The sequence below is a fragment of the Lissotriton vulgaris genome, chromosome 9, assembly GCF_964263255.1.
Source record: "Lissotriton vulgaris chromosome 9, aLisVul1.2, whole genome shotgun sequence".
Lineage (NCBI taxonomy): Eukaryota > Metazoa > Chordata > Amphibia > Caudata > Salamandridae > Lissotriton > Lissotriton vulgaris.
In genome coordinates, this window is record NC_141697.1 from 64,382,965 (window position 1) to 64,410,806 (window position 27,842).

General features: G+C 49.3%; 1 protein-coding gene across 5 annotated transcripts in view; it reads left to right on the plus strand.

Moving 5' to 3' along the window:
- RYR3 (ryanodine receptor 3) overlaps positions 1-27,842 on the plus strand; it is a 1,864,151-nt gene that overhangs the window by 901,569 nt on the left and 934,740 nt on the right. For all 5 annotated transcript variants that reach the window (XM_086937034.1, XM_086937032.1, XM_086937031.1 and 2 more), the window contains one exon: positions 19,514-19,617. In XM_086937034.1, coding sequence (XP_086793160.1) covers positions 19,514-19,617 — 104 coding nt within the window. The remainder of the gene's footprint in view (positions 1-19,513; positions 19,618-27,842) is intronic.

Here is a 27,842-nt window from a genome sequence, read left to right on the forward strand (position 1 = left end):
CCTCCTAAAGTGGAGGAGGGAACTGCTGGTTTTAATGATCAAGGGAATAGAGTTCCAGAACTTCGGAGCCACGAAAGCAAACCTTCGTCCGCCAAATTTGTTGGTTCTGGTTTTGGGTACAACAAGCGAGTGAAGATGGGCAGAACGTAGATTGCGATTTGGGCAGTAGGGGTTGATGAGTGTGGTGAGGAAGGCGGGGCTGGTGCAGTGGAGAGCCTTGAACGTGAGGCAGCCCACTTTGAAGGACACCCTCTGTTCTATAGGCAGCCAGTGCAATTTGTGCAGAAGGGGTTTGGCAGATTGCCACTTGGGAGATTTAAAAATGAGGCGGGCTCCCTGATTCTGGACTACCTGAAGGCGGTGAAGAAGAGATTTAGGAAGACCGTGATAGACAGAGTTGGAGAAATCCAAATGGGAGAGCACAAGAGAAATGATTACCTGAATCAGGGCAGGTGGGGGGAGCAAATGGCTGACCTTCCGGATCTTCCGGAGTTGGAAGGAGCAGGATGAGATCACGGAGCTGACTTGAGGTCGGAGGGAGAGTTCGGCGTCGATGGTCACGCCGAGACTCTTTACAGAATTCGCAAGGGTCAGTGGAAGGCCCAGTTCGGTGGGCCAAAACTGGGTTCCCCAAAAGGAAGGACTGGAACCCGGCAGGAGAAGCTCGGTTTTTCCAGGTTTCAGTTTCAGTTGGTTGGAGTTCATCCAATCCTGGATATGAAGCATGACAGAATGGAAATTGTCTACCGCGTTGGGGGAGTTGAGTGGAAAGATGATCTGCATATCATCCGCATAATTATAAACTGTAATGTCCCAGCTACGGAGCGAGTGGAGAAGCGGGCGGAGCTATAGGTTAAACAATAAAGGTGACAAAGAGGAGCCCTGGGGAACTCCACATGACGTGGGGGTTATAGGTGCAGTTTAGGGACCCAGCCGGACGGCTTGAGTTTTGCCAGACAAGAAGGACCGAATCCAGCTGAGGGCAGAGTCCTGAATGCCAGCCTGTTCGACACGGTGAAGCAGGATGTTATGATCAACCGCGTGGAACGCGGCCGATAGGTCCAGGAGTACAAGGGCCTGGGGGGTCCCCGAGTCGGTGTTCTTCCTCAGCGTGTTGAGAACAGCTAGGATAACAGCCTCAGTGGAGAAGGAGGGCCTAAAGCCAACCTGATTAGACTCCAGGTAGCAGGAGGTCTCAATAAAGTTGGAGAGGCATCTAGTAGCGTGCGCTTCGAGTAATTTGGAGGGATAAGGCAGAAGCAATATGGGGCGGTAGTTGGACAGTTCAGCTGGGTTGGCACCCGGTTTCTTCAGTAGCGGGACTAAGATGGCCTCTTTAAAGGAGCTGGGAATAGTGCCTGAGCTGAGTGAGCCGTTCGGTAGAGGTAGGATGCATTCAGGTAGAGAGTGACAAATGCTTCGAAGGACTGGGGGGGGGGAGCCATTGTTCGGGCAGCCCGATTTTATCCGGGACGCAAGCTGTGCTAGGGAGGCCGGGTTGAGGGGGGGGAATTCGGTGAAGACGGATGGGTTGTTGAGAGAAGTATCAGGGGGGGTGATCTGAGGAAAGCTAGTGATTGAATCTTTGATTTTATTAATTTTTTCAATGAAAAAAAGGTTGAGAGCGTCGCAAGTTTCTTGGGTGGGAGTTTGACCTGGAAGGGTTCTGTCGTCAGATGTAAGTTCATTCATAACTTTAAAAATGTCTCTAGATTTGTTATCCGAGGATGAGATTTGGTTAGAGAAATGGACTGATTTAGCTGAGGCAATTGCGATTTTGTAGTCTCTGCGGGCTGAGATGTATTGCATTTTATCAGATTCGGAGTAATTGCGTCTCCATGACCTTTCCAACTGACGTACCTTCAGTTTGAGTTTTTTGAGGTCGTCCGTGAACCATCTATGGGAGTTGTGGTGTCTGGTCGGGGGGATTTGGATAAGGGGGCAAATTGGTCACTGGCTGACTTTAGCCAGGTGCCGATGTCACTTTCTATTTTATCGATGTTAGTTCGCAGATCGAGGGCAAGCCGGGTATCTGAGAGGGTCGCAAGAAATCCTTCGGAGTCGTAAGAGCTCCATTTGTGAGAGAGGCCCCCAGCCATCAGGGGGGTGGAAATTTTGCCACTGAGCGTAAGAGTGGTATCTATTAAGTGGTGATCTGACCAAGTGCACTGGGAAACTGAGGGGCGGGAGAGAGATAGGTTTTGGGTCCAGATTTGACCCAAAATGTGGCCCTTAACGTGAGTAGGCGAGGAGATATGTTGAATCAGGTTGAGGCTGGTGAGAGCCACGAAGACCTCCGAGGCATGTGGCCCAGCGTTGGCGTTGTTGAACCAATAGTGTAGGTCGCCGAAGAGGGAGAATCTGGGGTTGGAGGTAAGAGGGTTAATCAGCTGATCGGTCAGGGTGGCCGCAAAGGAAGGCATTGGTTGGGGGGGTCGGTAGAGGAGGAGGAGAGTTAATGCCCCAATGTTCGTTTTTAGGCTGAAGATAAGGGGAGAATTTGGAGGGGTCACTACTGGATCCTGAAGAATACCAGCCCTTAGATACCAACGTGAACTGGTGTGAGGACTTGGTGGAGGCCAGTGGGCTAGAAACGTCTCCAGATAATGGCATGCTTTCTTTCCCTACTTTGGCACTCCTGGAATGCCATCTGGGAGAGGTGGAGATCAGAGGCCTCTGATCTCCAGCGGAATCCGGACTCTAGATCAACCTTCTGGAGCTCTGGGTGATCTGGCTGGCATTAAAAGCCTTTCTACCCTCTATCAAGGGAAGGCTAGTGCAAATGTTCATGGACAACACCACCACCATATGGCACTGCAACAAGCAGCAGGGTGGGGTCATGGACCCTTTGTCAACACGCCCTGTGTCTCTGGACATGGCTGGAACAGCAGGGCATTTCCCTGGTGGTTAAACACCTGGCGGGCTCTCTGAATACCAGGGTGGACAAACTCATCAGAAGATGCCTAGAAGATCATGAATGGCGTTGAAGGCACAATGTCAGCTGTCTTGCGCACCGGAGTTTCCCAGGTGGCTCTCGCTCGTAGTAGCTTTTCATCTCAAGTGGAGCTCAGGCCTCCTCTATGCCTTTCCACCTAAACCACTCCTGTGCAGAGTTCTCAAGAAGATCAGGAATGACTGGGCTAAGTAATCCTTGTGGCTCCCGACTGGGCTTGCAGAGTTTGATATACCGAGCTGATGAGCATGGCCGTCATCCCTCCGATCAGCCTGCCCATTCAGGAGGATCCTCTGTCGCAGCAACAGGGGAGTGTTCTCCACCCGAACTTGTCAACACTCCACCATCATGTATGGATATTGAGCAGCAACAGTTGACATCTTTTGACCTTCCGCCACCAAAACGGTATACGCCTGGCATTGGAGCAAGTTTTTGACATGGTGTACAGAGAAAAAGGTTGACCCTCTTTCTGCTAACCCCTCTCAGGTCCTTCTCTTTATCCTTTCCCTTGCTTCGCCCAACAGGGCTCCGCTCTCGACATCTTAAAGGGCTATTTAAAGGGCTGTCTTTCTGCTATCTCAGCTTTATTGTGGTTGCCTGACCAGCCATCCCTCTTCTGATACCCTATTGTACATAGGTTCTTGAAAGGTTTGCAACATATTTTCCCTTCATCATGCCTTAGTGGGACCTTAATCTAGTCCTGATGTTCTTGACGTGTGCTCCTTTTGAGCCCTTGTACATCTGTCCTCTCAGACTCGTCATAATAAAGATTGCCTTCCTGGTAGCAGTAACATCTGCCAGGAAAGTCAGTGAGGTTCAGGCTTTGTCATCCGAGCCTCAATACCTGAACATCTACCCAGACAAGCTAATTCTCCTCAATAGAGCTTCTTTTCTGCCAAAAGTGATTACTCCTTTTCATATATTTATTTATTTTATCAATTTATAGGGCGCAACAGCTACCCAAAAAGGGTTTCCCGGCGCCTAGACACAGCTAGAAATGAGGACAGAAAAGGAAGTGACTGTTAAGCGGTTATTGTTCATACAGCCAGGTCTTTACAAGCTTTCTGAACCTACAATAGTTTTCTTCCTTCCGGATATCTGGGGGAAGCGTGTTCCACAGGGAGGGTCCAAGATAGACAAAAGATCTGCCCCCTGTTCTTGCACGTTTAAACCTTGGTATGCAGAAGCAGGCTGCTGTCTGAGACCGGAGGTTTCTCTTGGGCGTATAGAGGCAGACAAGGGATTGGAGGTATTTTGGTGCTACTCCTGTTTTTATTCTGAACATGTAGTTCAGGGCCTTGAAGCGAATTCTGCTCTCTATCCTAAGCCAATGAAGATCCCGACGATGGTTCGAGACTCCAGAGTTCTTTGGAATCTTGCATAGGAGTCTGACCGCAGCGTTTTGCGCTACCTGCAGTCGTCCGATGACAGATTTATTTGCGCCCAGATAGAGGATGTTGCCGTAGTCAAGCCTTGATGTGATAAGGGCATTGACTACGGTCTTTTGTGTTGACATTGGCAACATCCACAGGATCTTCCTCAACCATTTAGCTATGGTGAGACACAAGCCAGTTACTTTACTGGCCTGTTTGTCCATGGATAAGGCATTGTCCAATACAAAGCCCAGATTTCGAGCATGGGACACCGGGGTAGGAAAAGTGCCCATCTGGTCCGGCCAATGCGCAGGGTTCCAGAGAGCTTTGTCCTTTCCCAAAATCAGTATTTCCGTCTTGTCGCCGTTCAGTTTTAACTGGTTTGTTGTCATCCAGTTCAGTATTTTTAATAGTCCTTCCTTGAGTAACGACGGGGAGTGGGGACAAGATTCAGATAGGGAAAAAATGATTTGGGTGTCATCGGCATAGTTCATAAGCGTTAGACCTAGCTTTTCAACAAGTTCTGCCAGAGGTTTGAGATAGATATTAAAAAACAGAGGGCTCAGGATGGACCCCTGAGGCACTCCATGAGCTGCAGGTAGGGTGTCTGACACGGCTTGTGCAGATGTGATCTGAAAGGTTCTGTTTGCCAGGAAGGATTTGATCCAATCCAGAGCCTTTCCTCTTACACCATTTGTGTATAGCTCTTTAATAAGCGTTTCATGAGAGATGGTGTCGAACGCCGCACTTAGGTCCAATAACACAAGTGCGACCGTCTGGCCTTGGTCAAGAAGTTTCCTGATGTGTTCAGTGACACCTAATAGGGCGGTTTCCGTCGAGAAACCAGCCCTAAAGCCAGATTGCGAAGGATGGAGTAAGGAGTTTTCTTCTGCAAAAGTGGCTAAAGTAGAGTGTACGTGTCTCTCAAGACACTTTGAAAAAGCAGGGAGTAGAGATATAGGTCTATAATTGGCCAATATTTCTGGGTTTGCATTTGGCTTTTTCAAAAGGGGTGTCACCATGGCATGCTTCCATAAGGCTGGGACAGTGGCGAGATCGAGGGAGGAGTTTAAGAGATTGGCAATGATATTCAAAGACTGGTCATCCAATTTTTTAATAATTTTAATAGGGATGGGGTCCTTAGGGGAGCAGATTTGACAGTTTTTAGGATTCCTTTCAAATTCTCTAATGAAAGAGTCGGCCAGGATTCCAGTAAGCTTTCACCTAAAGCAGTGGGTTGAGGCAGAATAGGGTCAGAAGGAGGGGTGGGTCGGAAATAGAAATTTTTGTCTTGATGTCTGAGATGATTTTATCGATTTTCTCAGTAAAGAAGCAAGCTAACGCCTGACATTGTTGAGCGCTTAGGGGGGGTGCAGCAGCTGTGGTATGTGCGCCCGCCAATTCCTTAACTTTGGAAAAAAGAGTTTTAGGCATGTTAGTTGCTTCGATAATTGTTTTTGAGACGAAAGCAGCTCTTGCTTTTGTACAGGCAGCATGATAATGATTTCTGGCTTCATGATAGCTTCTTTTGGCATTGGGGTCGTACTTTTTACGCCATTTGCGTTCTAGTACTTTGCATTTTGATTTTTCAATTTTAAGGCTGTCGTTAAACCATGGGGCCGGAGGACGATGCCTACTCCCTTTGGTGCGAGTAGAGGGCAGACAGTTATTTGCTGCATTTGTTAGCCAGTTTTGTGTTTCAATTGCTACGTGGTCCATGTTGGAGTTAAGGCTTGGAGGGTTTTGTTTAAGTGCCGCATTTAAAGCATCGATGTTGACTGACTTCCAATTTTTTCTGTAAGTGGCAGTACACCAGTCTACCACCCTGCTTACTTTTTACACTCCGCCACATCCCTCTAAGGATGAGGAACGGCTCTGTTGGACTTGGCCCTTAGGGCAGGTTCACCCCTAGACTTTTTGCCTTATGTGTGACCCTGTGTCAGTGATTTTTGGGTCTCTGCGCACCTTTCCCTGAGTCCCAGAGTGAAAGTGCGTGTGTGTAGTATGGCTGGCCTGCCCTCCCATAGGAATGCATGGGGAATGTGTGTGTCCCTGGTAGTTCCTGATGCGTGGGGAGTGCAGACTCGAGTTTAGTATGTATAAACTCGTGAGAGTGAATGCTGCGAGATGGTGTCTGCGGCATGTATGTGTCTAGAAGGGAAGTGCTACTTCTGGACATTGAGATATGTGTGCAGTGAGGGTGCTGGAGCATGATTGGCTGGAGCTGGCTGGCATGCCAGGCTCCAGGAAGTCTGGATGGGTCTGCCCGGTGGTGAGTGGTAGATTAGCATGAGTGATGTGTGGGAGGAGTGTACCTGTGTCCTGGATGGGCTGGGTTTCCCCCACACAATGCTGGCTCCGCCCCCCTGTGGTGTGTCTAATGACCCTAGCCTCCCCAGTGAAAGGAATGGGTGGTTGGGCCATCAAGAGTGCTCCAGAACCAGCTGCGACTGGTTTTCCCCCCACCCTGCACCCTGAAACAAAGGATTTGTTAGTATAAGAAGGGGCTGTGTCCCCTTGGAAAATGTTCTACCTTTGGATCCTGCCAGAGGGGGCTGTGGCTGCTGCTGGGGCCAGGAGGAACCGCCACTTGGGGAGTCTCCCTGCCTGGAGACCCAGTGTGCTGGCTCTTGGCCCAGCCTTGCCCCCCTGCCCCTTGAAAGGACTTTTGTTGGGCTTGTTGGCCCCTAGCGCCTGGGAGCGCTTTGGATTGCTTTTTAGCGCTTAAGAGCGCTTTATTTTGCTTGCAGCGCTTGGGAGCGCTGTGCCTTCACCCCAGCGCTGAGAGCGCTTTATTTTGAATTGTAGCGCTTGGGAGCGCTGTGATTGCCCCCTGGCGCTTGGGAGCGCCTTATCGACCTTGTAAAGCGAGTGCCCACCTCGCTGGTTTGGAACATTCGAGCGGCTGCCCACACCGCCTTTACCCCGGGTGAAAGGCACCGCCGCAGCCCGGAGGAAGCAGCCCCGCCTTTCCCCGAGCCGAGGAGAAGCCACGGAGCAGCTGCTGACGTCACCCGGGAGCCGCGCTGCCATTGGTTGTGGCTGCGGGAGGCTCGCCGGGTGACCTGTGCTCTGATTGGCGGAGGGGAAGAAGACGCTGCCTGCGGGGGCCGCCCGAGGCTCCCCGAGCTGGAGAGGAGCCCCGGACCTGCACCGGAAGCCGGTGAGTGCACCAGACACGGGAGGGGCGCCGGGACACATTGTCGGTGTCCGCCCCCCCCCCCCCTCCTCGGTAGCGCGACCTCGCGCTTTGTGTGTAGAGCCCAGAGAGGCTCGTAAAGGCGGCATTTGGTTGTTGGAGCCCGAGAGGCTCATTGGGGCAATTATTTCACGAGCCCTGAGAGGCTCTGAGCGCCCCACTTCCACTTCGAGTCCCCAGAGGGGGGACTCCCCAAAGAGAAGCGCCGCAGTTGTGTCTAGAGCCTGAGAGAGGCTCAGGGCGCCATTTCTTGTTTAGAGAGCCAGAGAGGCTTGCAAGGGCATTTGTCCTTGCTTTGGGTCCCCAGAGAGAGGGACCCCACAGCCCAGCGAGGCTGCACCTTTTGTGGCTGGAGCCCTGAGAGGCTCAGCAGCACCCTTTCTTGTTTGAGAGCCCTGAGAGGCTCACCAGTGCCACAGTGGTGGTTCTTTGAGCCCAGAGAGGCTCCAACGTTGCCCTAACTTTCCCTGCTCTAGTTGCCCAGCACTTTGTGGGCAACTGCCACGTTTAGGCCCTGACATTGGGACACCGGGACAGTCACAGGTGGTGACTTGTGAGTTTGGCGCAATTGTTATTGATTCTGCACCTCTGAATGTATTGTTTATGCGTCATGTGCCTTTACACCTCTGAATGTTACGGCATCATGTGTTTTGCTTTTACACCCCTACAGGTGGTGTGACGTGTAGGTGGTTGTTTTCTCCCTAGTACAGGTGGTGCTAGTGAGGCCCTGTTACCAGTGATTACTGGTTGTATGCTCTACTTTTATATTGTGTGCTAAAGTGATTACCGAAGGTATTGCTTTGTTACTGAAGGAATTGCTTTATTACTGACGGTATTGCTAAAGTGCTATTACTGAAGGTATTGCTTTATCACTGAAGGTATTGCTTTATTACTGAAGGTATTGCTTGATTACTGAAGGTATTGCTTTATTACTGAAAGTATTGCTGCTAAAAGTGTTGATACCCTTGACAGTGGTTCAAGTGGCCCTGTCCTGTACAAATATCCCTTGTAAATTCCGCCCGTGCCTGATTGGCACAGTGTAATAAGATGTGTGTTTTATCTGATGTATATTTATGATAATACAAAGGCTATTTTCATATAACCTTGTGTGGAGTTTTCCTTTGTGGTGGGCCTTGGGTGTTGTTGCTGGGGTGCGTGCGCAAATACTTAACCTACATCGCCTCCAAGTTTAGCCTTGACTGCTCGCGCCACGTTACCTAGAGGGCGAGTGGGGGTTGCCTTGGTGTGTGACTCCCTTGCCCTGACACTTAGAAGTGGCGATTCCTGACTGACCTCGACGCGAGTCTTGGCCGGCCAGGGTCCCGTTTCTAACATTGGCGGCAAGCGGTGGGATAAGGATTTGTGTTTGCGTTGTACCACAGTGGCAACTGGCCACTACAAAGCTCTGCATTTTTGAAGACCACATTTTTAGGGATTATTGTTTTTGGTGAAGTTCCATTATTGCTTCTCCTGAAGAGTGTCATTTGATAATTGTGTTCAGTACATTTGTCCCCCGCCCTGCTTCCAGAGTTTGGTACCTGTGTCACTTGTGGTCAGGTTGAGAAGTCAGGGGTGGTAGAAACTGCCTTACCGATCCGAGGGGAGGGTGTGTGTGGATGAATGGTGTGTTTCCCTGGACGCATGAGTGAGTTCTTTTTTAAGGAGAGTGGAAGTTTTGGAATTGTGTACTTTTACTTCAGATTGCTAGGTCCCTTGTGTTGCACGTGTCTGTGAGCATCCTGTCAAGATGGAATCTCCTTTTAACCTGTGTGGCCTGTCTAAGTACCGTGTGCATGAGTTGGTACGGTTATGTAAGGAGAGAGACATCCCAGTGAGTGAGTCAGACACCCAGTCCAAGCTTAGGGATAACATGATCCTGTGGCAGAAGAGTGACTGGGAGCGTGAGCACAGTGAGAGGGAGAGGGCCCGGACCGCACACCATGAGGGTGGTGGGTCTGAGGGGAGCCCTGAAGAGTCTGATGTGGAGAGTGAGTTTGACAGTGAATGGGCGCCAGCAGAGAGCGAGTACCCCCTAGATAGGGAGTCCCTTGCTGGGTCCCATGTCAGATGTAGCCCCCCATCCCTTTCCCTGTCCCCAGAAGAGTGGGTGGATAGGAGAGAAGAGAGGGAGCACCAGCTGGCCATGAAGAAGCTCAGGTTAGAGCATGCCTGGAAGATGGCGCAGCTGGGTGTGAATGAGCGGATTGCAGAGGCTGAGAGGGCCTTGGCCAGGGAGAAGATAGCCCTAGAGTGTAGGTTATCCCCTGACCGCAGTCAGAATTTTCTGGATTCCCCAGGGAGGGTGGAGTCCAGTGGTGGCAGCTTTTTAAGTGTTGGTGTTGACAGTCCCACTCCCAGTTCCCAGAGTATGGTACCTGTTTCCCCAGAGGAGGAGTTAAGGTTGAAATTCAGGGGCAGTAGGAAGCTGCCTCACCAGTCTTGGGTAGAATTTGAGGAGGACTGTTGTGAAGCCCTGTGTGATTGGGTACAGGAGCCCACGAAATGTGATTGGGACATATTGTTCGATATGTTTCTCAGAGAGCAGTTGCTCAGTTGTTGTTCCCCCGGGTTGCAGCAACACCTGTTGGGGTGTGGATTGTCTGAACCATGGGAGCTTGCAAAGGAGGCAGACCGCTGGGAGAGGGCCAGAGGTTCTGTACAGTCATTGGAGAGTGAGTCCAACAGCAGTGGTACAGGGAGCTTCCAGCCCAGCGTGGTGGAAGAGGCTCAGTGTAGCCCAGCTAGGTCCCAGTATAGTGAGAAGGGTGAAGGGGCTGACTGCCTGGCTCAGCGGAGCAGGAGTCAGTGGGTGGCTGAGAGCACCCAGAGGCCCGAAGCCCTTCCTCAAAACTTGGGTGGTTTCTTGAGGGAACACCAGGTTGGGGACCTAGGCTGTCCTATTAGTACACTTGAGGAGGATCTCCTAGTGTCTAGGGAACCTGGAGCGTCTGTAACTAGAGCTCCAGGGGTTCCAGTGTCCGGCAGTGTCGCTCCAGTTGGGAGGGCACAGAAGTCCGAAGCGAGGAGTGATTGGGGGATGAGTTTCCCAGTGGATGCACCAGTGGACAAGAGACTAGCCAGTTGGGCTAGATCTTCTTGGGTGGACCCGGGTGGCGCCACTTCTGGTCTGGGGGATCTTTGCGCACTGTCAGGTGGACAGGAGGCGGGAGATCTGCACCAGACAGACCGTCACACGACACATGGGTCATGTGTCAGCCTCAGGGGGATTGCGTGTGAGTCCCCAGAAGTCCTGGAGTGCCAGGCAATTATTCCGCCAAAGGTTTTAGACCGGAGGTTGGGAGGCCAGGTTCAGGTTCGGCCTGACCTGAAGGGTAGGACGACTGTAACCAGTGTCCTGACCGGTTCTTCCAGCGGAACTTCTCCAGTTGGGAGAGGGCAGACCTCCGGAAGGGGGTGCAGAGGATGGGAAAGCCCACCTCTGACCCCGGCGCAACCTGAGGGGTTAAACCCTGGGTTGGAGTGGCGTTGTAAGGGTACCCCTCGCAGGAGGAGGAGGAACCCTGGAAGAAGAGGTAAGGGGAGGAGAGCCTTCCCTGAGACTCCTGGTCCACCTGAGGTTGTAGACCAAAGGCTGGTGAACCAGTGGCAGTCTAGTCCTGTCTTGCAGACAGGGAGAGTTGAGAATGGACACTATGTGCCAGGGGTTACTACCCCCCGCTCTGCGAATTGGCAAGGACCGGTGGCACCTGGGTGGCCCAGGGCCTGGTCCTGGCCGCGGACAGCTGAGGAGTACCAGTGGGGTAGCCCAGTTGGTCCTTACAGTAGCTTTAGAAGGAGCCCTAGGGGTTCACCGTGGCATAGAACAGGAGGGTGTCCCGGCAGTGGCGGGCCTGCGTCCGTGTTCTATCGCCCCAAGCAGGGAAGTCCATCACGGTGGTAATTGTTCTCCCCTGCGTTTTGGCTGGAAGGGGGTTGTGTTGGACTTGGCCCTTAGGGCAGGTTCACCCCTAGACTTTTTGCCTTATGTGTGACCCTGTGTCAGTGATTTTTGGGTCTCTGCGCACCTTTCCCTGAGTCCCAGAGTGAAAGTGCGTGCGTGTAGTATGGCTGGCCTGCCCTCCCATAGGAATGCATGGGGAATGTGTGTGTCCCTGGTAGTTCCTGATGCGTGGGGAGTGCAGGCTCGAGTTTAGTATGTATAAACTCGTGAGAGTGAATGCTGCGAGATGGTGTCTGCGGCATGTATGTGTCTAGAAGGGAAGTGCTACTTCTGGACATTGAGATATGTGTGCAGTGAGGGTGCTGGAGCATGATTGGCTGGAGCTGGCTGGCATGCCAGGCTCCAGGAAGTCTGGATGGGTCTGCCCGGTGGTGAGTGGGAGATTAGCATGAGTGATGTGTGGGAGGAGTGTACCTGTGTCCTGGATGGGCTGGGTTTCCCCCACACAATGCTGGCTCCGCCCCCCTGTGGTGTGTCTAATGACCCTAGCCTCCCCAGTGAAAGGAATGGGTGGTTGGGCCATCAAGAGTGCTCCAGAACCAGCTGCGACTGGTTTTCCCCCCACCCTGCACCCTGAAACAAAGGATTTGTTAGTATAAGAAGGGGCTGTGTCCCCTTGGAAAATGTTCTACCTTTGGATCCTGCCAGAGGGGGCTGTGGCTGCTGCTGGGGCCAGAAGGAACCGCCACTTGGGGAGTCTCCTTGCCTGGAGACCCAGTGTGCTGGCTCTTGGCCAAGCCTTGCCCCCCTGCCCCTTGAAAGGACTTTTGCTGGGCTTGTTGGTCCCTAGCGCCTGGGAGCGCTTTGGATTGCTTTTTAGCGCTTAAGAGCGCTTTATTTTGCTTGCAGCGCTTGGGAGCGCTGTGCCTTCACCCCAGCGCTGAGAGCGCTTTATTTTGAATTGTAGCGCTTGGGAGCGCTGTGATTGCCCCCTGGCGCTTGGGAGCGCCTTATCGACCTTGTAAAGCGAGTGCCCACCTCGCTGGTTTGGAACATTCGAGCGGCTGCCCACACCGCCTTTACCCCGGGTGAAAGGCACCGCCGCAGCCCGGAGGAAGCAGCCCCGCCTTTCCCCGAGCCGAGGAGAAGCCACGGAGCAGCTGCTGACGTCACCCGGGAGCCGCGCTGCCATTGGTTGTGGCTGTGGGAGGCCCGCCGGGTGACCTGTGCTCTGATTGGCGGAGGGGAAGAAGACGCTGCCTGCGGGGGCCGCCCGAGGCTCCCCGAGCTGGAGAGGAGCCCCGGACCTGCACCGGAAGCCGGTGAGTGCACCAGACACGGGAGGGGCGCCGGGACACATTGTCGGTGTCCGCCACCCCCCCCCCCCCCCCTCCTCGGTAGCGCGACCTCGCGCTTTGTGTGTAGAGCCCAGAGAGGCTCGTAAAGGCGGCATTTGGTTGTTGGAGCCCGAGAGGCTCATTGGGGCAATTATTTCACGAGCCCTGAGAGGCTCTGAGCGCCCCACTTCCACTTCGAGTCCCCAGAGGGGGGACTCCCCAAAGAGAAGCGCCGCAGTTGTGTCTAGAGCCTGAGAGAGGCTCAGGGCGCCATTTCTTGTTTAGAGAGCCAGAGAGGCTCGCGAGGGCATTTGTCCTTGCTTTGGGTCCCCAGAGAGAGGGACCCCACAGCCCAGCGAGGCTGCACCTTTTGTGGCTGGAGCCCTGAGAGGCTCAGCAGCACCCTTTCTTGTTTGAGAGCCCTGAGAGGCTCACCAGTGCCACAGTGGTGGTTCTTTGAGCCCAGAGAGGCTCCAACGTTGCCCTAACTTTCCCTGCTCCAGTTGCCCAGCACTTTGTGGGCAACTGCCACGTTTAGGCCCTGACATTGGGACACCGGGACAGTCACAGGTGGTGACTTGTGAGTTTGGCGCAATTGTTATTGATTCTGCACCTCTGAATGTATTGTTTATGCGTCATGTGCCTTTACACCTCTGAATGTTACGGCATCATGTGTTTTGCTTTTACACCCCTACAGGTAGTGTGACGTGTAGGTGGTTGTTTTCTCCCTAGTACAGGTGGTGCTAGTGAGGCCCTGTTACCAGTGATTACTGGTTGTATGCTCTACTTTTATATTGTGTGCTAAAGTGATTACCGAAGGTATTGCTTTGTTACTGAAGGTATTGCTTTATTACTGAAGGTATTGCTAAAGTGCTATTACTGAAGGTATTGCTTTATTACTGAAGGTATTGCTTTATTACTGAAGGTATTGCTTGATTACTGAAGGTATTGCTTTATTACTGAAAGTATTGCTGCTAAAAGTGTTGATACCCTTGACAGTGGTTCAAGTGGCCCTGTCCTGTACAAATATCCCTTGTAAATTCCGCCCGTGCCTGATTGGCACAGTGTAATAAGATGTGTGTTTTATCTGATGTATATTTATGATAATACAAAGGCTATTTTCATATAACCTTGTGTGGAGTTTTCCTTTGTGGTGGGCCTTGTGTGTTGTTGCTGGGGTGCGTGCGCAAATACTTAACCTACATCGCCTCCAAGTTTAGCCTTGACTGCTCGCGCCACGTTACCTAGAGGGCGAGTGGGGGTTGCCTTGGTGTGTGACTCCCTTGCCCTGACACTTAGAAGTGGCGATCCCTGACTGACCTCGACGCGAGTCTTGGCCAGCCAGGGTCCCGTTTCTAACAGGCTCCACTAACTGGACCCAAAAAGAGTGTTTTCTTTATACCTTGACTGCACAAGAGAATTTCGGGTGGACTATCAACTCTTCCTGTGGCATGTTGGAGCGAAGAAGGATAAGGCTATGCAGGAGGGGGCAATCTCACAATAGATCATGCTCTGCATTAAGATCTGCTTCGCATTGATTAAGAAGCATCTGCCTGACGGTTTGCTTGCTCATTCCACCAGAGCTAAGGTTGCGACCACTGTGTTAGCACGCGGAGTTCCGGTCCTTGATATCTGCAGGCAGCAATGTGGGCTTTTCTACACCCATTCATGAAGCGCTATTGTCTGGACAGTCAGGTCCGTTTGCACAGGCACTTTGCTCATTCGGTCCTTCAGGACTTTCTAGTATGGCTCAGTTTCCCAAACCCACTTCCGGGTAGGTATTGCTTGGGTATCTATTCTAAGGGAAGGAATCTGCAGCTAGAAGTCGTATCTGGTAGAGACTCTATCTAGACACAGACTCCTTATGACCCGCCGATCCTCCCTGCTCTGCAAACTGATTTTTAGGGACAATGATGTTTCTCCTTTCAGGTCACCAGTTTTCCACACCAATGGTCAGTGCTCTTTGTGTCTCCACACTCCTGGCATGAAAAGGCATGAAAAGAAACTGACATCAGCTCAGTGGGGTGGCGCCTCTATAGGCACCATGCACAACACCATCTACAAGCTTGCAGGGGTTCTGCTTGGGAAAAATATCCCTATCCAATCTGACACTTGGGGATAAGGAATCTGTGACTAGATATAGTCTCTACCAGATATGACATTACTGACGGTAAGTAGCTTGTTCTTTAAGAGTGATGTAGGAAGAGGTTTGACCTCCTAATCTGGTTTTCCATATGCGTCGAATGTGTTCAATTAGTAGTTGGGGTGAGCAGAGATGTCCGGAAGATGTGTGAAAACAGACGCAACTGTTGAGATATGCTGGACGAGTGTTATGTATTGCTTTGGAAGTGTGGAGTTTGTATTGTGCTCATTTGTATATAGGGAGCAAGTGGAGTGTATACATTGAAGATGGTGGGGCTCAAGGTGGATCTTTGCGGAGCTCTGCAGATAGATTGCGGGTGACCAAGGTGTATGGTGCCAGGGTGACTGGCGGGGTCCTTCCAGTCAGGAAGGAGCAGATCCATCGGACAGCGTGCACTTTGATTCTGACCTTGTGCAGGTGTTGGATGTGGATGGGAAGGGAAGGGAAACCATGTCAAGTGCTACTGAGAAGTCTAGAAGGCTGAAGGCTGCCATGCTTTCTCAATCCAAATTCATGCAGATTTGTGGTGGCAATGGGGGGCAGTGTCCATGCTGTGGCTGGGTCTGAAACCGGACTGAGTGGTGTTGAGAAGTTGATGGTCTTTGCTGTATACAATGAGGTGTCTGTGGATGATTTTCTCTCAGACCTTGGCAGGGAATTGTAGCAGGGAGATGGTTCTGTATTTGTAATGCGTTGACAGGTTCTTCAGCAGTGGGAGTGCAGTTGCATGTTTTCAAGCATCTGAGAAGGTTGCTGAGGAGGCGAATCATTCAGAATGGATGGGAGAATAATGTTGATGGGCTGGAGAACCCTGGAGTAGGTGTAGTGGGGGCAGGGGTCTAGTGCGAACCCTGAGTAGATGGACTTCATAGGTCAGTGATTTCTTCTGAGGTGATGATTGGCTATGTGTTCAGAACTGGGTCTTTAGATAAGATCAGGGAGGGGAGGGATCGCCATTGCCATTCCCAAGGAAACTACCTGGTTTAACCGGCCCCTGTCACAGTTACACATTCTGGTAGAACTGGTCTTTCTCACAGATACACTTGCGGGTAGAAGCAGACCCTGTTATACTTGAAGCTGTTGGTAGAACTGGTCCTCAGTCTGTTACAGGTACACATGCTGGTAGAATCAGTCCCTGTCATGGTTTACATTGCTGGTAGAATCGGTCTGTGTCACAGTTACACTTGCTTGTAGAACTAGCCCCCAGTCCCTGTTACAGTTACATTTGCTGGAAAAAAAACATTCCTTGCACAGCTACACTTGCTGTCATATTTACCATTGCTGGTAGAACCGGTCAGTGTCAAAGTTAAACTTGTTGCTAGAATTGTTTGCTGTCAAAGTTACACTTGTTGGTAGAAATGGTTGCTATCACAGTAACACTTGCTGGTAGAACCTTTCCCTGTCTCATCTACAATTGGTGGTTGAACTGGTCCCTGTCGCTGTTGCATTTGCTGGTAGAACTGGTCCTTGTCACAGTTCCCCTTGCTGGTAGAACCAGTGCCTGTTACAGTTACATTTGCTGCTAGAACCGGCCCCTGTCACAATTGCGCTTGCTGGTAGAGCTAGTCCCGTGTTACAGTAACTCTTGATGCTAGAACTGGTCCCTGGTACAGTTACTCTTGGTTGTAGAACAGCTCCCTGTTATAGTTAGTGTTGCTGGTCGAACCGCTCCCTGTTACCGTTACTCTTGCTGGTAGAACTGGTCTCATGTTACAGTTACTTTTGCTGGTAGAACCGGTTTCTTGTTACAGTTACTATTGCTGGTAGAACCGGTCTCTTGTTACAGTTACTCCTGCTGGTATAACCAGTCTCTTGATACAGCTACTGTTGCTGGTAGAACCGGTCCCTTGTTACAGCTACTGTTGCTGGTAGAACCAGTCTCTTGTTACAGTTACTATTGCTGGTAGAGCCAGTCTCTTGTTACAGTTACTATTGCTGGTAGAACTGGTCTCTTGTTACAGTTACTCCTGCTGGTACAACTGGTCCCTTGGTACAGTTACTCTTGCGGGTACCACCGGTCGCTTGTTACAGTTATTCTTGCTGGTAGAACCGGTCCCTTGTTACAGCTACTGCTGCTGGTAGAACCGGTCTCTTGTTACAGTTACTGTTGCTAATAGAACCAGTCCCTTGTTACAGTTACTCTTTCTGGTAGAACTGGTCCCTTGTTACAGTTATTCTTGCTGTTAGAACCGGTCCATTGCTACAGCTACTGTTGTTGGTTGAACCAGTCTCTTGTTACAGTTACTATTGCTGGTAGAAAAGGTCTCTTGTTACAGTCACTTCTGCTGGTATAACCGGTCCCTTGTTTCAGTTACCCTTGCTGGTAGAACCGGTCCCTTGTTACAGCTACTGTTGCTGGTAGAACCGGTCCCTTGTTACAGCTATTGTTGCTGGTAGAACTGGTCTCTTGTTACAGTTAGTCTTGCTGGTAGAACCGGTCTCTTGTTACATTTACTCCTGCTGGTATAACCGGTCCCTTGTTACAGTTACTCTTGCTGGTAGAACTGGTCCCTTGTTACAGTTATTCTTGCTGGTAGAACGGGTTCCTTGTTACAGCTACTGTTGCTGATAGAACCGGTCCCTTGTTTCAGTTACCCTGGCTGGTAGAACTGGTCGCTTGTTACAGTTATTCTTGCTGGTAGAACCGGTACTGTGTTACAGTTACTGTTGCTGGTAGAACCAGTCCCTTGTTACAGCTACTGTTGCAGAACCAGTCGTAGAACCAGTCTCTTGTTACAGTTACTATTGCTGGTAGAACTGGTCTCTTGTTACATTAACTCCTGCTGGTATAACCGGTCTCTTGTTACATGTACTCCTGCTGGTATAACCGGTCCCTTGTTACAGTTACTCTTGCTGGTAGAACTGGTCCCTTGTTACAGTTATTCTTGCTGGTAGAACGGTTTCCTTGTTACAGCTACTGTTGCTGATAGAACCGGTCCCTTGTTTCAGTTACCCTGGCTGGTAGAACTGGTCGCTTGTTACAGTTATTCTTGCTGGTAGAACCGGTACTGTGTTACAGCTACTGTTGCTGGTAGAACCAGTCCCTTGTTACAGCTACTGTTGCAGAACCAGTCGTAGAACCAGTCTCTTGTTACAGTTACTATTGCTGGTAGAACTGTTCTCTTGTTACATTAACTCCTGCTGGTATAACCGGTCTCTTGTTACATTTACTCCTGCTGGTATAACCGGTCCCTTGTTACAGTTACTCTTGCTGGTAGAACTGGTCCCTTGTTACAGTTATTCTTGCTGGTAGAACGGTTTCCTTGTTACAGCTACTGTTGCTGATAGAACCGGTCCCTTGTTTCAGTTACCCTGCTGGTAGGACTGGTCCCTTGTTACAGTTATTCTTGCTGGTAGAAGCGGTTCTGTGTTACAGCTACTGTTGCTGGTAGAACCAGTCCCTTGTTACAGCTACTGTTTCTGGTAGAACCGGTCCCTTGTTACAGCTACAGTTGCTGATAGGACCGGTCCCTTGTTTCAGTTACCCTTGTTGGTAGAACTGGTCCCTTGTTACAGTTATTCTTGCTGGTAGAACCGGTTCTGTGTAACAGCTACTGTTGCTGGTAAAACCAGTCCCTTGTTACAGCTACTGTTGCTGGTAGAACCGGTCTCTTTTTACAGTTACTCTTGCTGGTATAACCGGTCCCTTGTTACAGTTACTCTTGCTGGTAGAACCAGTCCCTTGTTACAGCTACTGTTGCTGATAGAACCAGGCCCTTGTTACAGTTACTGTTGCTGGTAGAACGGTCCCTTGTTACAGTTACTGTTGCTGGTAGAACCGGTCTCTTGTTACGTTTACTCCTGCTGGTATTACCGGTCACTTGTTACAGTTACACTTGCTGCCAGAACTGGCCCCTTGTTACAGTTATTCTTGCTGGTAGAACCGTTCTCTTGTTACAGCTACTGTTGCTGGTAGAACCGGTCTCTTGTTACATTTACTCCTGCTGGTATAACCGGTCCCTTGTTAAAGTTACTCTTCCTGGTAGAACTGGTCCCTTGTTACAGTTATTCTTGCTGGTAATACTGGTCCCTTGTTACAGCTACTGTTACTGGTAGAACTGGTCCCTTGTTACAGCTACTGTTGCTGGTAGAACCGGTCCCTTGTTACACCTCCTGTTGCAGATAGAACCGGTCCCTTGTTACATTTACTCCTGCTGGTAGAACTGGTCCCTTTTTTTTACAGTTATTCTTGCTGGTAGAATCGGTCCCTTGTTACAGTTACTCTTGTTGATAGAACCGGTCTCTTGTTACATTTACTCCTGCTGGTAGAACTGGTCCCCTGTCACAGTTACGCTTGCTGTGGGAACCGGTCTCTGTCACAGCTACACTTGCTGGTAGAACCAGTAACTTTTACAGTTACTTTTTGTTGGTAGAAATGGTCCCTGTTACAAGTTTAGGGGCAGATTAAGGCTTTCACAATTTGAAGTTGTTAAATTGCGCACCCTTCAGTTAGATAAAATCAATTAATGTTATGATCAAGCTAAGAGACGGTTCCTTTCTCTCTGTATCTGTTCATTGATTCCATTTGTGTTGTTCTGCTGCCCTCTGCTGCCTTCGCTTGTGTACTGCAACCACACACACTTGACACCTCTCTCCTTCGCCTGCAGCCTCTCCGTCCATGAGGGGGTCCACACCCCTGGATGTCGCTGCCTCATCTGTGATGGACAACAACGAGCTGGCGCTGTCCTTGGAGGAGCCTGACCTGGAGAAGGTAAGACCCATTTCATGCCCCAGGCAGGAAGGAATCCCACCAGTTTCACCGTTGACTGGGTGATGGGTGCACCCTGAGGGGCAGCGAGAGCCCTAAACATGCAACAGTTCACTCTGCTTCCTTGTTGCTGTTATCCGTATATTTTCTCATTACTTCAACTGGCTCACATTTTTTTTAGGCAACATGAATTAAACATTCTCCTTAATTTCCTAAACTCAATATTGCCACCCTCAGCTCTTTATCTCTCGAGGGATCGGCTCGACGACCCCGTCGCTTTTACAGACTGACCAACAAATCTGCCAATTATCTCCAATTAAATCCCTTATGTGTGATTACTCCCCATGAGTGTCTGTTGTGTGCAATTTGTGGTCTAGGTTGTCGAACCCAGCCCTAATCTTAGTCTCGCTCCACAAAGACCTCAAATTAAGCTGCTTAGTAAACAAGATGTGGGTGTACAACTGTGACCCAGGTAAGGCTCAGTGATTGCAAGCAAGTGCCTACACATAAGCCATAATGGAAAAGCAATGCCATTCTTAAAACATCCATTCCTCGTGTAAGCCAAGCTCCTGGCAGTCAACAGTTATCGAGGAATTTCATCCCAGAATCAAAGCACACGTTAAAACACAGAAAACGGTCATGTTTAACTATTCACATAGCTGGTTTCAGGCCTCGCAGTGTTGGGGAGCCATTTGAAGATTTATTGAGCATTTTGAGTGCGTGTAAGCAGGATACGGAGATTGCATTCACCTGGCCAGTTATGGTGAGTTGATTGTCGATTACTATTCCGAGGTTCTTTGCTTGGGTTTGCCGGAGGTGTATGGGGCTGATTTCAGAAGGCCATTATATTGAGTCCCATAGTACCGCGTCTTGGAAGAAGAATACTACTTCTTTCTTGTCTGTGTTGAGCTTGGCGATGATGGACAGAATGTTGCACAATGGCAAAACATTCACCCCCAGTCACAGATCTGGGTTTAACCCATCGTTATTTTGCTCACCAAGCCACCCCAGTTCAGACATGTCCATATGCAAATCAGTCTTGACCCTGTGCCTCATCGGAAAAGTCCAGACCGAACTGCCAAGCCATGTCTTCCCTGGACCGGAATCAAGCATCCTAGGACCGGTTTTTGGCTATCAGCCGTCTTCAGCCAGGATAGCTTGACTCCAGTGGCGTCTCAACAAATGCGCACTACTCATTTATAACAAACAAACTCTATCCACTTTTCCGTTTCTCAACAACCAATGCAAAACACCACAAACAACATCTATACACCCTCCTACCCCTACTACCACACAATTGCGCCTTTGCTTTCACACAAACCACCACTCTGTCCTATATCACTATCTAATTCACCAGCAGCAACGCAAACCCACATTATGCATAACCTTAATCCCTTCAAACACATACTCCTTTTTCCTACAAACCACCAGCTTTACCCTCTTCTCCTCCTAACAGACCCCATTCCATCACCACCAACCCTGTAATCAATCCTCTCTCATAATGATCCGCCAACAACACCCTCCTCCTCTTTTTACCAAAGCACACAACCAAACAATTCTTACACTTCACTTCTCCACATATATCACCACTTCCTGTTACCAAATCTAATACAAAAACTCATAACCCCTGACCATCTCCTCTCCCACACCACATACAATCTCCTTCAGTACACAACACCACCCCTTTACCATTCAACTGCCAATCACTAACAGTACTTTACATCCAAATCCTTCACACAAACTCACTACAATCAATATCTCAACTCATTACTCCACAAAAACAAAACATGACACACACCAGCACATCAAAATTTCACTCACACGCAATTTCATACTACATTCCGCCACAATATGTAAACAAGCACCCACTCCCACCCTCATGACTGCACTAGCCGGGACTCAGTTGCGCAAGTGCTTCCCATGATCTCAGAGGAGGCCAGAGCCAACAAGTTTTGTGGAACTTTCGTAGTCGAGGATGCAGTTCCCAAAAACAATGTGGGACAGGCAGCCAGAGGTCAGGCCAGTCCACTCCTACCCTCACCCGGCAGCCCCCACCTACAAATCCCTTTAGTTTGCCCTCTGACCTTCATGGGTATCAGTGGGGGACAGGATACACTACCGCCTGCACCACTGGAGGTCAATAACATCCAAACATTGGGTTTTGCGGCCCGTCCAAAGGGGTTACTCCCTCCCCTTGGTGATCCCCCCATGCCACCCACTAACAGCAAGATGACAGAGGACTACCTCTCCTTGCTCCGTCAGGAAGTATTAGCTCTCTTGACCAAGGGAGCTATAGAGAGGATGCCTGCATCAAAAGTAGGTTGTGGTTGCTATTCCTACAACTTTTCAGTGGCCTTCATCCTATCCTAGACCTTCGTCTTATCCTAGAGCTGTGCCTTCTCAACCTATTACTGAAAAATTAGAAATTCAAGATTCAAAGCTTGCACAAGTGCTGTCTGCCCTTGATATCCTGGAGACCAGATGGGAGCTTTGGACTTTCAGGACGCTGATTTCCACATCCCCGTCCTGCCTACCAACAGACGTTACCTGCGGTTCACAGTGGAGCAAGAGTACTTTCAATTTGCAGTGCTCCCCTTCAGCCTTACCAGCGCCCCTCTGGTGTTCACAAAAGTAATGGCAGTGGTTGCAGCTCGTCTGCGGAGGTCTCAGGTTCCAGTCTTTCCCTACCTCGACAATTGGCAGGTGAAGGCCGACTCAACCCAAACAGTCGTCTTCCACCTCCAGACTACAGTGATCCTTCTGCACTCACTGGGGTTCACTATCAACATGCTGAAGTCACACCTGACTTCCTTTCAGATGCTCTTTTTCATCGGAGCTGTTCTGGAGTCTGTACACAGTGTAGTTTTGGGCTATCCACCTGAGTGGGGAGTCCAGTATATTCAGACTATGATACTGATGTTGCTGCCTCTATCCTGGATTTTGGTGAGAATGATCCTGAGTTTTATGGGCCTCATGTCCTCCTGCAACCTGCTTGTAACAAATGCCTGCTGGCATATGCGGGCTCTGCAGTGAAACCTGAAGTCCCAGAGGGCGTATCATCTGTGGAATCTCTCTAGCATGGTCCAGATCTCGGATAGATCTTCAAAAGATCTGCAGTGGTGGATATCCAACTGTGAATTGGGCAGCAGCATTCCCCTCTTCCTTCTCCAACCAGAGCTGACCGTAGTAACAGATTCCTCCCTCCTGAGCAGGGGTGGTCATCTGGGTGAGGTAGAGAAGAGAGGACTCTAATCTCTGGAGGAATCCGAACCCACATCAATCTGTTGGCGCACCCGGTGATCCGTTTGGCATTGAAAGCCTTTTTTCCTTTAATCAATGGAAGGCTAATGCAGGTGGTCATGGACAACACCACTGCCATGTAGTACTGAAACAAACAGGGTGGGGCCGTGGACCTTTTGTCAAGAGGCGTTGCGCTTCTTGACATGGCTGGAACAACAAGGCATTTCCCTAATGATTCAACACCTGGCAGGCTCTCTGAATGCCAGAGCAGACAAAATCATCCATTGGTGCCTAGAGGATCATGAGTCTCCACTCAGAGGTGATGCAAGATCTATTTCAATAGTCGGGTGAACCTTGGTTAGATCTGTTCCCCTTCACCAATGTCAACAGTTTTGTGTGCTGGAGTTTCCAAGGCAGCTCTTGTTCGAAGATGCTTTTCTTCTTGAGTGGAGCTCTGGCCTCCTGTATGCATTTCCTCCAATACCATTCCTCTCCAATGCTCTCAAGAAAATCAAGAACAATCGGACCCAAGTCATCTGCCCCCACTCCCGCCTCCCCCACACCCCTCATTCTGTCTCAGCTGCTGCTGGGCTAGAAGTCTCTGTCAGATGAACAAGTTACTTACCTTCAGTAATGCCTTATCTGGTAGAGACTCTGTCTCACTGCAGATTCCTTACCAACCCACGGACCTTCCCCACACTGACCTAATTACAGAGCTAAGGATTTATCCCTATCAGGGCTACAGATTTCCACATCAGAAGTCAGAGTTCTTCGTGGCTCCGTGCTGCTGGTGTGGAGAGTCGCAAAAAAAATGACGTCTGTGTGCTGGGGTGGCACCTAAATAAACACTGTGCATGTCACTTATAGCGTGGACAACACCGATGACGCCACGCGGAGCCGAACAACACCACCTGCCGCTGCACAGAGATACTGCTTACCAAAAGTTTCCGGAACCAGTATGACGCCTAGGGAATATTTTCAGTTAAGGAATCTGGGGCTATATAGAGTGTCTACCAGATAAGGTGTTACCAAAGGTAAGTAACTTATTCTGCATGTACGTATGAGACTATGGGACCTTATATAATGCAATTTTATATCTCTTTATATATATCCATATACTTGTATACCTTTTTATATAGTTATTATCAGCTGTGGTCCGTGCAGGTAACAGTGGTGGGGCAGAGTAGGGGGGATTTCGAGGGATGAAGCTGAGGGAAAATTAAATAATTAATTTCCCTTCAGCATCGTCCCTCGAAATCCCCCCTTACTTCGCCTCACCACCCCACTGCTGCTACCTGCACAGACCACTATCAACTTTCTCCAGTTCACTACTCTGTCTCCTCATATACCTCTTCCAATATATCCTATAACTCCACTCTCTGACTCTTCCCAAACCTCATTTTACTACTATGATCTCCCAAATAACTCTTTCTAGACTCTTCCCTTTGTTGACACATCCCAGACCTCATGTTACTACTATGATCTCCCAAATAACACATTATAGACTTTCTAGACTCTTCCCTCCTTTGACCCATCCCAGATCTCGTTACTTCTACGATCTCCCAAATAACCCATTATAGACTCTTCACTCCTTTATCCCTCCTTTGAATCATCCCAAACATCATCTAATATGATCTCCCAAATAACACTTTCTATACTCTTCCCTCCTCTATCCCTCCATTATCCTATTCATTCCAACTAACAGACTCATATGTCCACTGCTCTAATTAAGAATTTATATTCCTCTATTCTAATCCACCACAAATCCACATTGAGTTGTTGATGTAGTGTGTTATTTCCTTAAAAGCACTTAAATACCTCGTCAGGGGTAGTTAGCACTAAATAAATACAATTAGAATTACAATTCAGTCTGCACCCGGAGAGTCAACTGGACCGTAGTGCCTTTAACTTCAGGGGTGTGAAATTAACCCCCTCTACAACGGGGCACAGGCAGGCAGATTCATTTGCAGAGACGTCTAGGTGAATACTCACAGTTTCTGCATCTACATAACACATTTCATCTTGTGGGGTTGTGCTAGAAGGAATTCACTGGGACTGGGAGAGAGCAAAGTGAATAGTCAAAGAGCACACAAAGTATCAGGTGCAGGTCAGGCATAAAGGTGCAATGAGTGCCCATTCGGTTTGACAAATGGCTTGCTCTAGTCAGGCAGTGCTAGAGGGGGGAGAGGTTTATCAGAGTATTGACGAAAAACCCACAATCTGTACATGCCAACAACAACACCACTTGTTGCAATGGGCAGTAATTTGTCCTGCCATCGCCCTCTGGTCCTTCAGTTTATCCAGTATTGGGGTATCTTTCATTGATTCACATGCCTGAATCATTCCCCGTCGTCGTAGTGGGAGTCCCACGGTACAAATAACATAGCAGTAAGTAGTGAAAAACCATAGGCCCTTAGATGCAAACATGCATTATATAGCCTATTAGTCTCTTTTTGTAAAAAGGACCAACCTGAAAAACACAACCAATCAGAGACTTATACTTTATCAGGATAATGTCGGATTCTAAAGGATTATTCAGACCTTGCCAGTCCCATGGGAAGAAGAATGTTCACATTGATGATTTATTTTATTTTTATTTTATAGCATTTGTAAGGCGCGCAGCTACCCACAAAGGGTTTCCCGGCGCCAGAACTGCAAAACACTCAAATATCACTGGGGAGAGAACAGACAAAGCAATTATTTATTAAACAGCCACGTTTTTATGCTCTTTCTAAAATTCACGTAGCTTTCCTCCTTGCGTATGTGGATGGGCAGTGTGTTCCACAGCATTGGCCCCAGGTAGGAGAAAGATCTCCCGCCTATTCTGGCTCGTTTAAACCTTGGTACTACAAAGTTTGCCGCTGTACCTGAACGCAGGTTGCGGTTTGGGAGGTAGGGCTTAGCAAGGGCCTGAAGATATTTGGGGGCCGTGCCAGCTTTGATTTTAAATAGGTAGCTCAAGGCTTTGAAACGAATACGGTTCTCGACCTTAAGCCAGTGCAGATCCCTGAGATGTTGGGTGATCCTAGCAGATCTGGGGATTTTGCAAAGCAGTCTAGCCGCAGCGTTCTGCACTAGTTGCAGACGCTTTATCACTGCCTTATTTGAGCCCAGGTATAAGATGTTACCGTAATCAAGCCAAGATGTCACTAAGGCGTTGACCACGGTCTTCTGGGTAGTAGGTGGCAGCATCCAGATGATTTTGCGTAACCATTTGAGAATGGCGAAGCATATACCTGCTACTTTGTTAGCTTGCTGGGACATGGATAAACAGTCATCAATGATGACCCCAAGGTTTCTAACCTGAGAGGCTGGAGGTGGAAGTTTACCCAATGATGGTGGCCAATGGGAATCATTCCAGAGATCTTTACTATTTCCTAACAGGAGAACCTCTGTTTTATCTCCATTTAGTTTGAGTTGGTTGTCTGACATCCAACAAAAAATTTCTTGGAGGCCTACTTTTAATGCAGATGGGGTAGAGACGTCAGATTTAGAAAGTGAGAATAAGACTTGTGAATCATCTGCATAGGTCATTAAACTTAGGCCAAAATTTTCTGCAAGGTTGGCCAGTGGGCGTAGGTATAAATTAAAAAACAGAGGGCTCAACATTGATCCTTGTGGCACACCGTGAGGAGAGTGGAATACCTCAGAGCATGCCTCTGAAGAGGAGATCTGGAAAGTGCGGAGGGATAGGTAGGATCTAATCCATTCCAGAGCTCTGCCTTCGACACCATTCTCCCCCAGCCTGTCTAGCAGTATGGAGTGAGAAATGGTGTTGAAAGCCGCACTGAGGTCTAACAAGACCAGTGCTACTGTTTGGCCGTCATCCATAAGCTCCCTGATCTTTTCTGTGACCCCGAGCAGGGCCGTCTCAGTAGAAAAACCACTCCTAAACCCAGATTGAGACGAATGTAGGAGATTATTGTTTTCTACATAAGTTGAGAGTGCCTTGTGGATATGCCTCTCTAGGATCTTGGATGATGCCCACAAAGACTGTATTTACTGCCTTTATCCAAAGCATGAAGCAAGGCACTGTAAGATCTGCTGCACTTTCCCTACTAAATCCTTGAGGGATAGAGAAGGACAGCTTTTATTATGGTTGAAAAAGAAGAATGAGACCTCTTCAGAAGCAGAATGTGATACTTCCTCTAAGTCTCATAAGAGACAGAGGTCCCATGAGGGTCAGCCTGAGGAGAAAAGGAAACAACCTAAAATGGCTCACATGGCGAAAGAATCCCTTGATCAGGAGAAAAACATAAAGTCTCCTCAAGGATTTCATCCCCTCAGTCTGCAGGTACTTCAAAAGCAAAGTCTGCTAAGAAAACCTTCTCAGTGTCTACAGCCTTACCTGCTACTTCCACGACTTCAACTATGTCATCTTCCAGACCGTCGACGACAATGACTTCTTCAACGGCAAGTATTAAAGGATTTATCTCATCGACATTGCCTTTATCGTCAACGACACCTCTGTCGTTGAGGGCATCCAAACATAAAACCTCGACGTCGACCCCACTGCCGACGAGCAAGAATTCGTCGTCGAGGAAGCCATAACCGATGATATCGCCGTTGACGACACCACCGTCCACCATGTCAATGACACGATCGTAGATGGCACAGAAGTCGACGATGACTCCATCGTCGATGGCACAGACGTCGACGACGACTCCATCGTCGACGACGACATTGACAACAGCAATATTACCACTGTTGACGACGGATCCGTCGGCGACGAAGATTTCACCAGCAGTTATGTATGCCCCTTTTTCGACGCCGGTTTTGCAAAGGGCGCCCATGGAGTTTAAAACCCCAAAGATTTCACCTCTGCCTCCCAGCAATCATCTGGGTGTTGAAGATACTGATGACGAGGAGGGTCAATTAGGAGCGGCTTATAGCCCCTCACAACTGAATGTTAAGTGTCAGAAGGATGATGACTATGCAGAGGAGGAGCACTATTACCAACAGTATGAAGCCCCTCCTGCTCACTACAG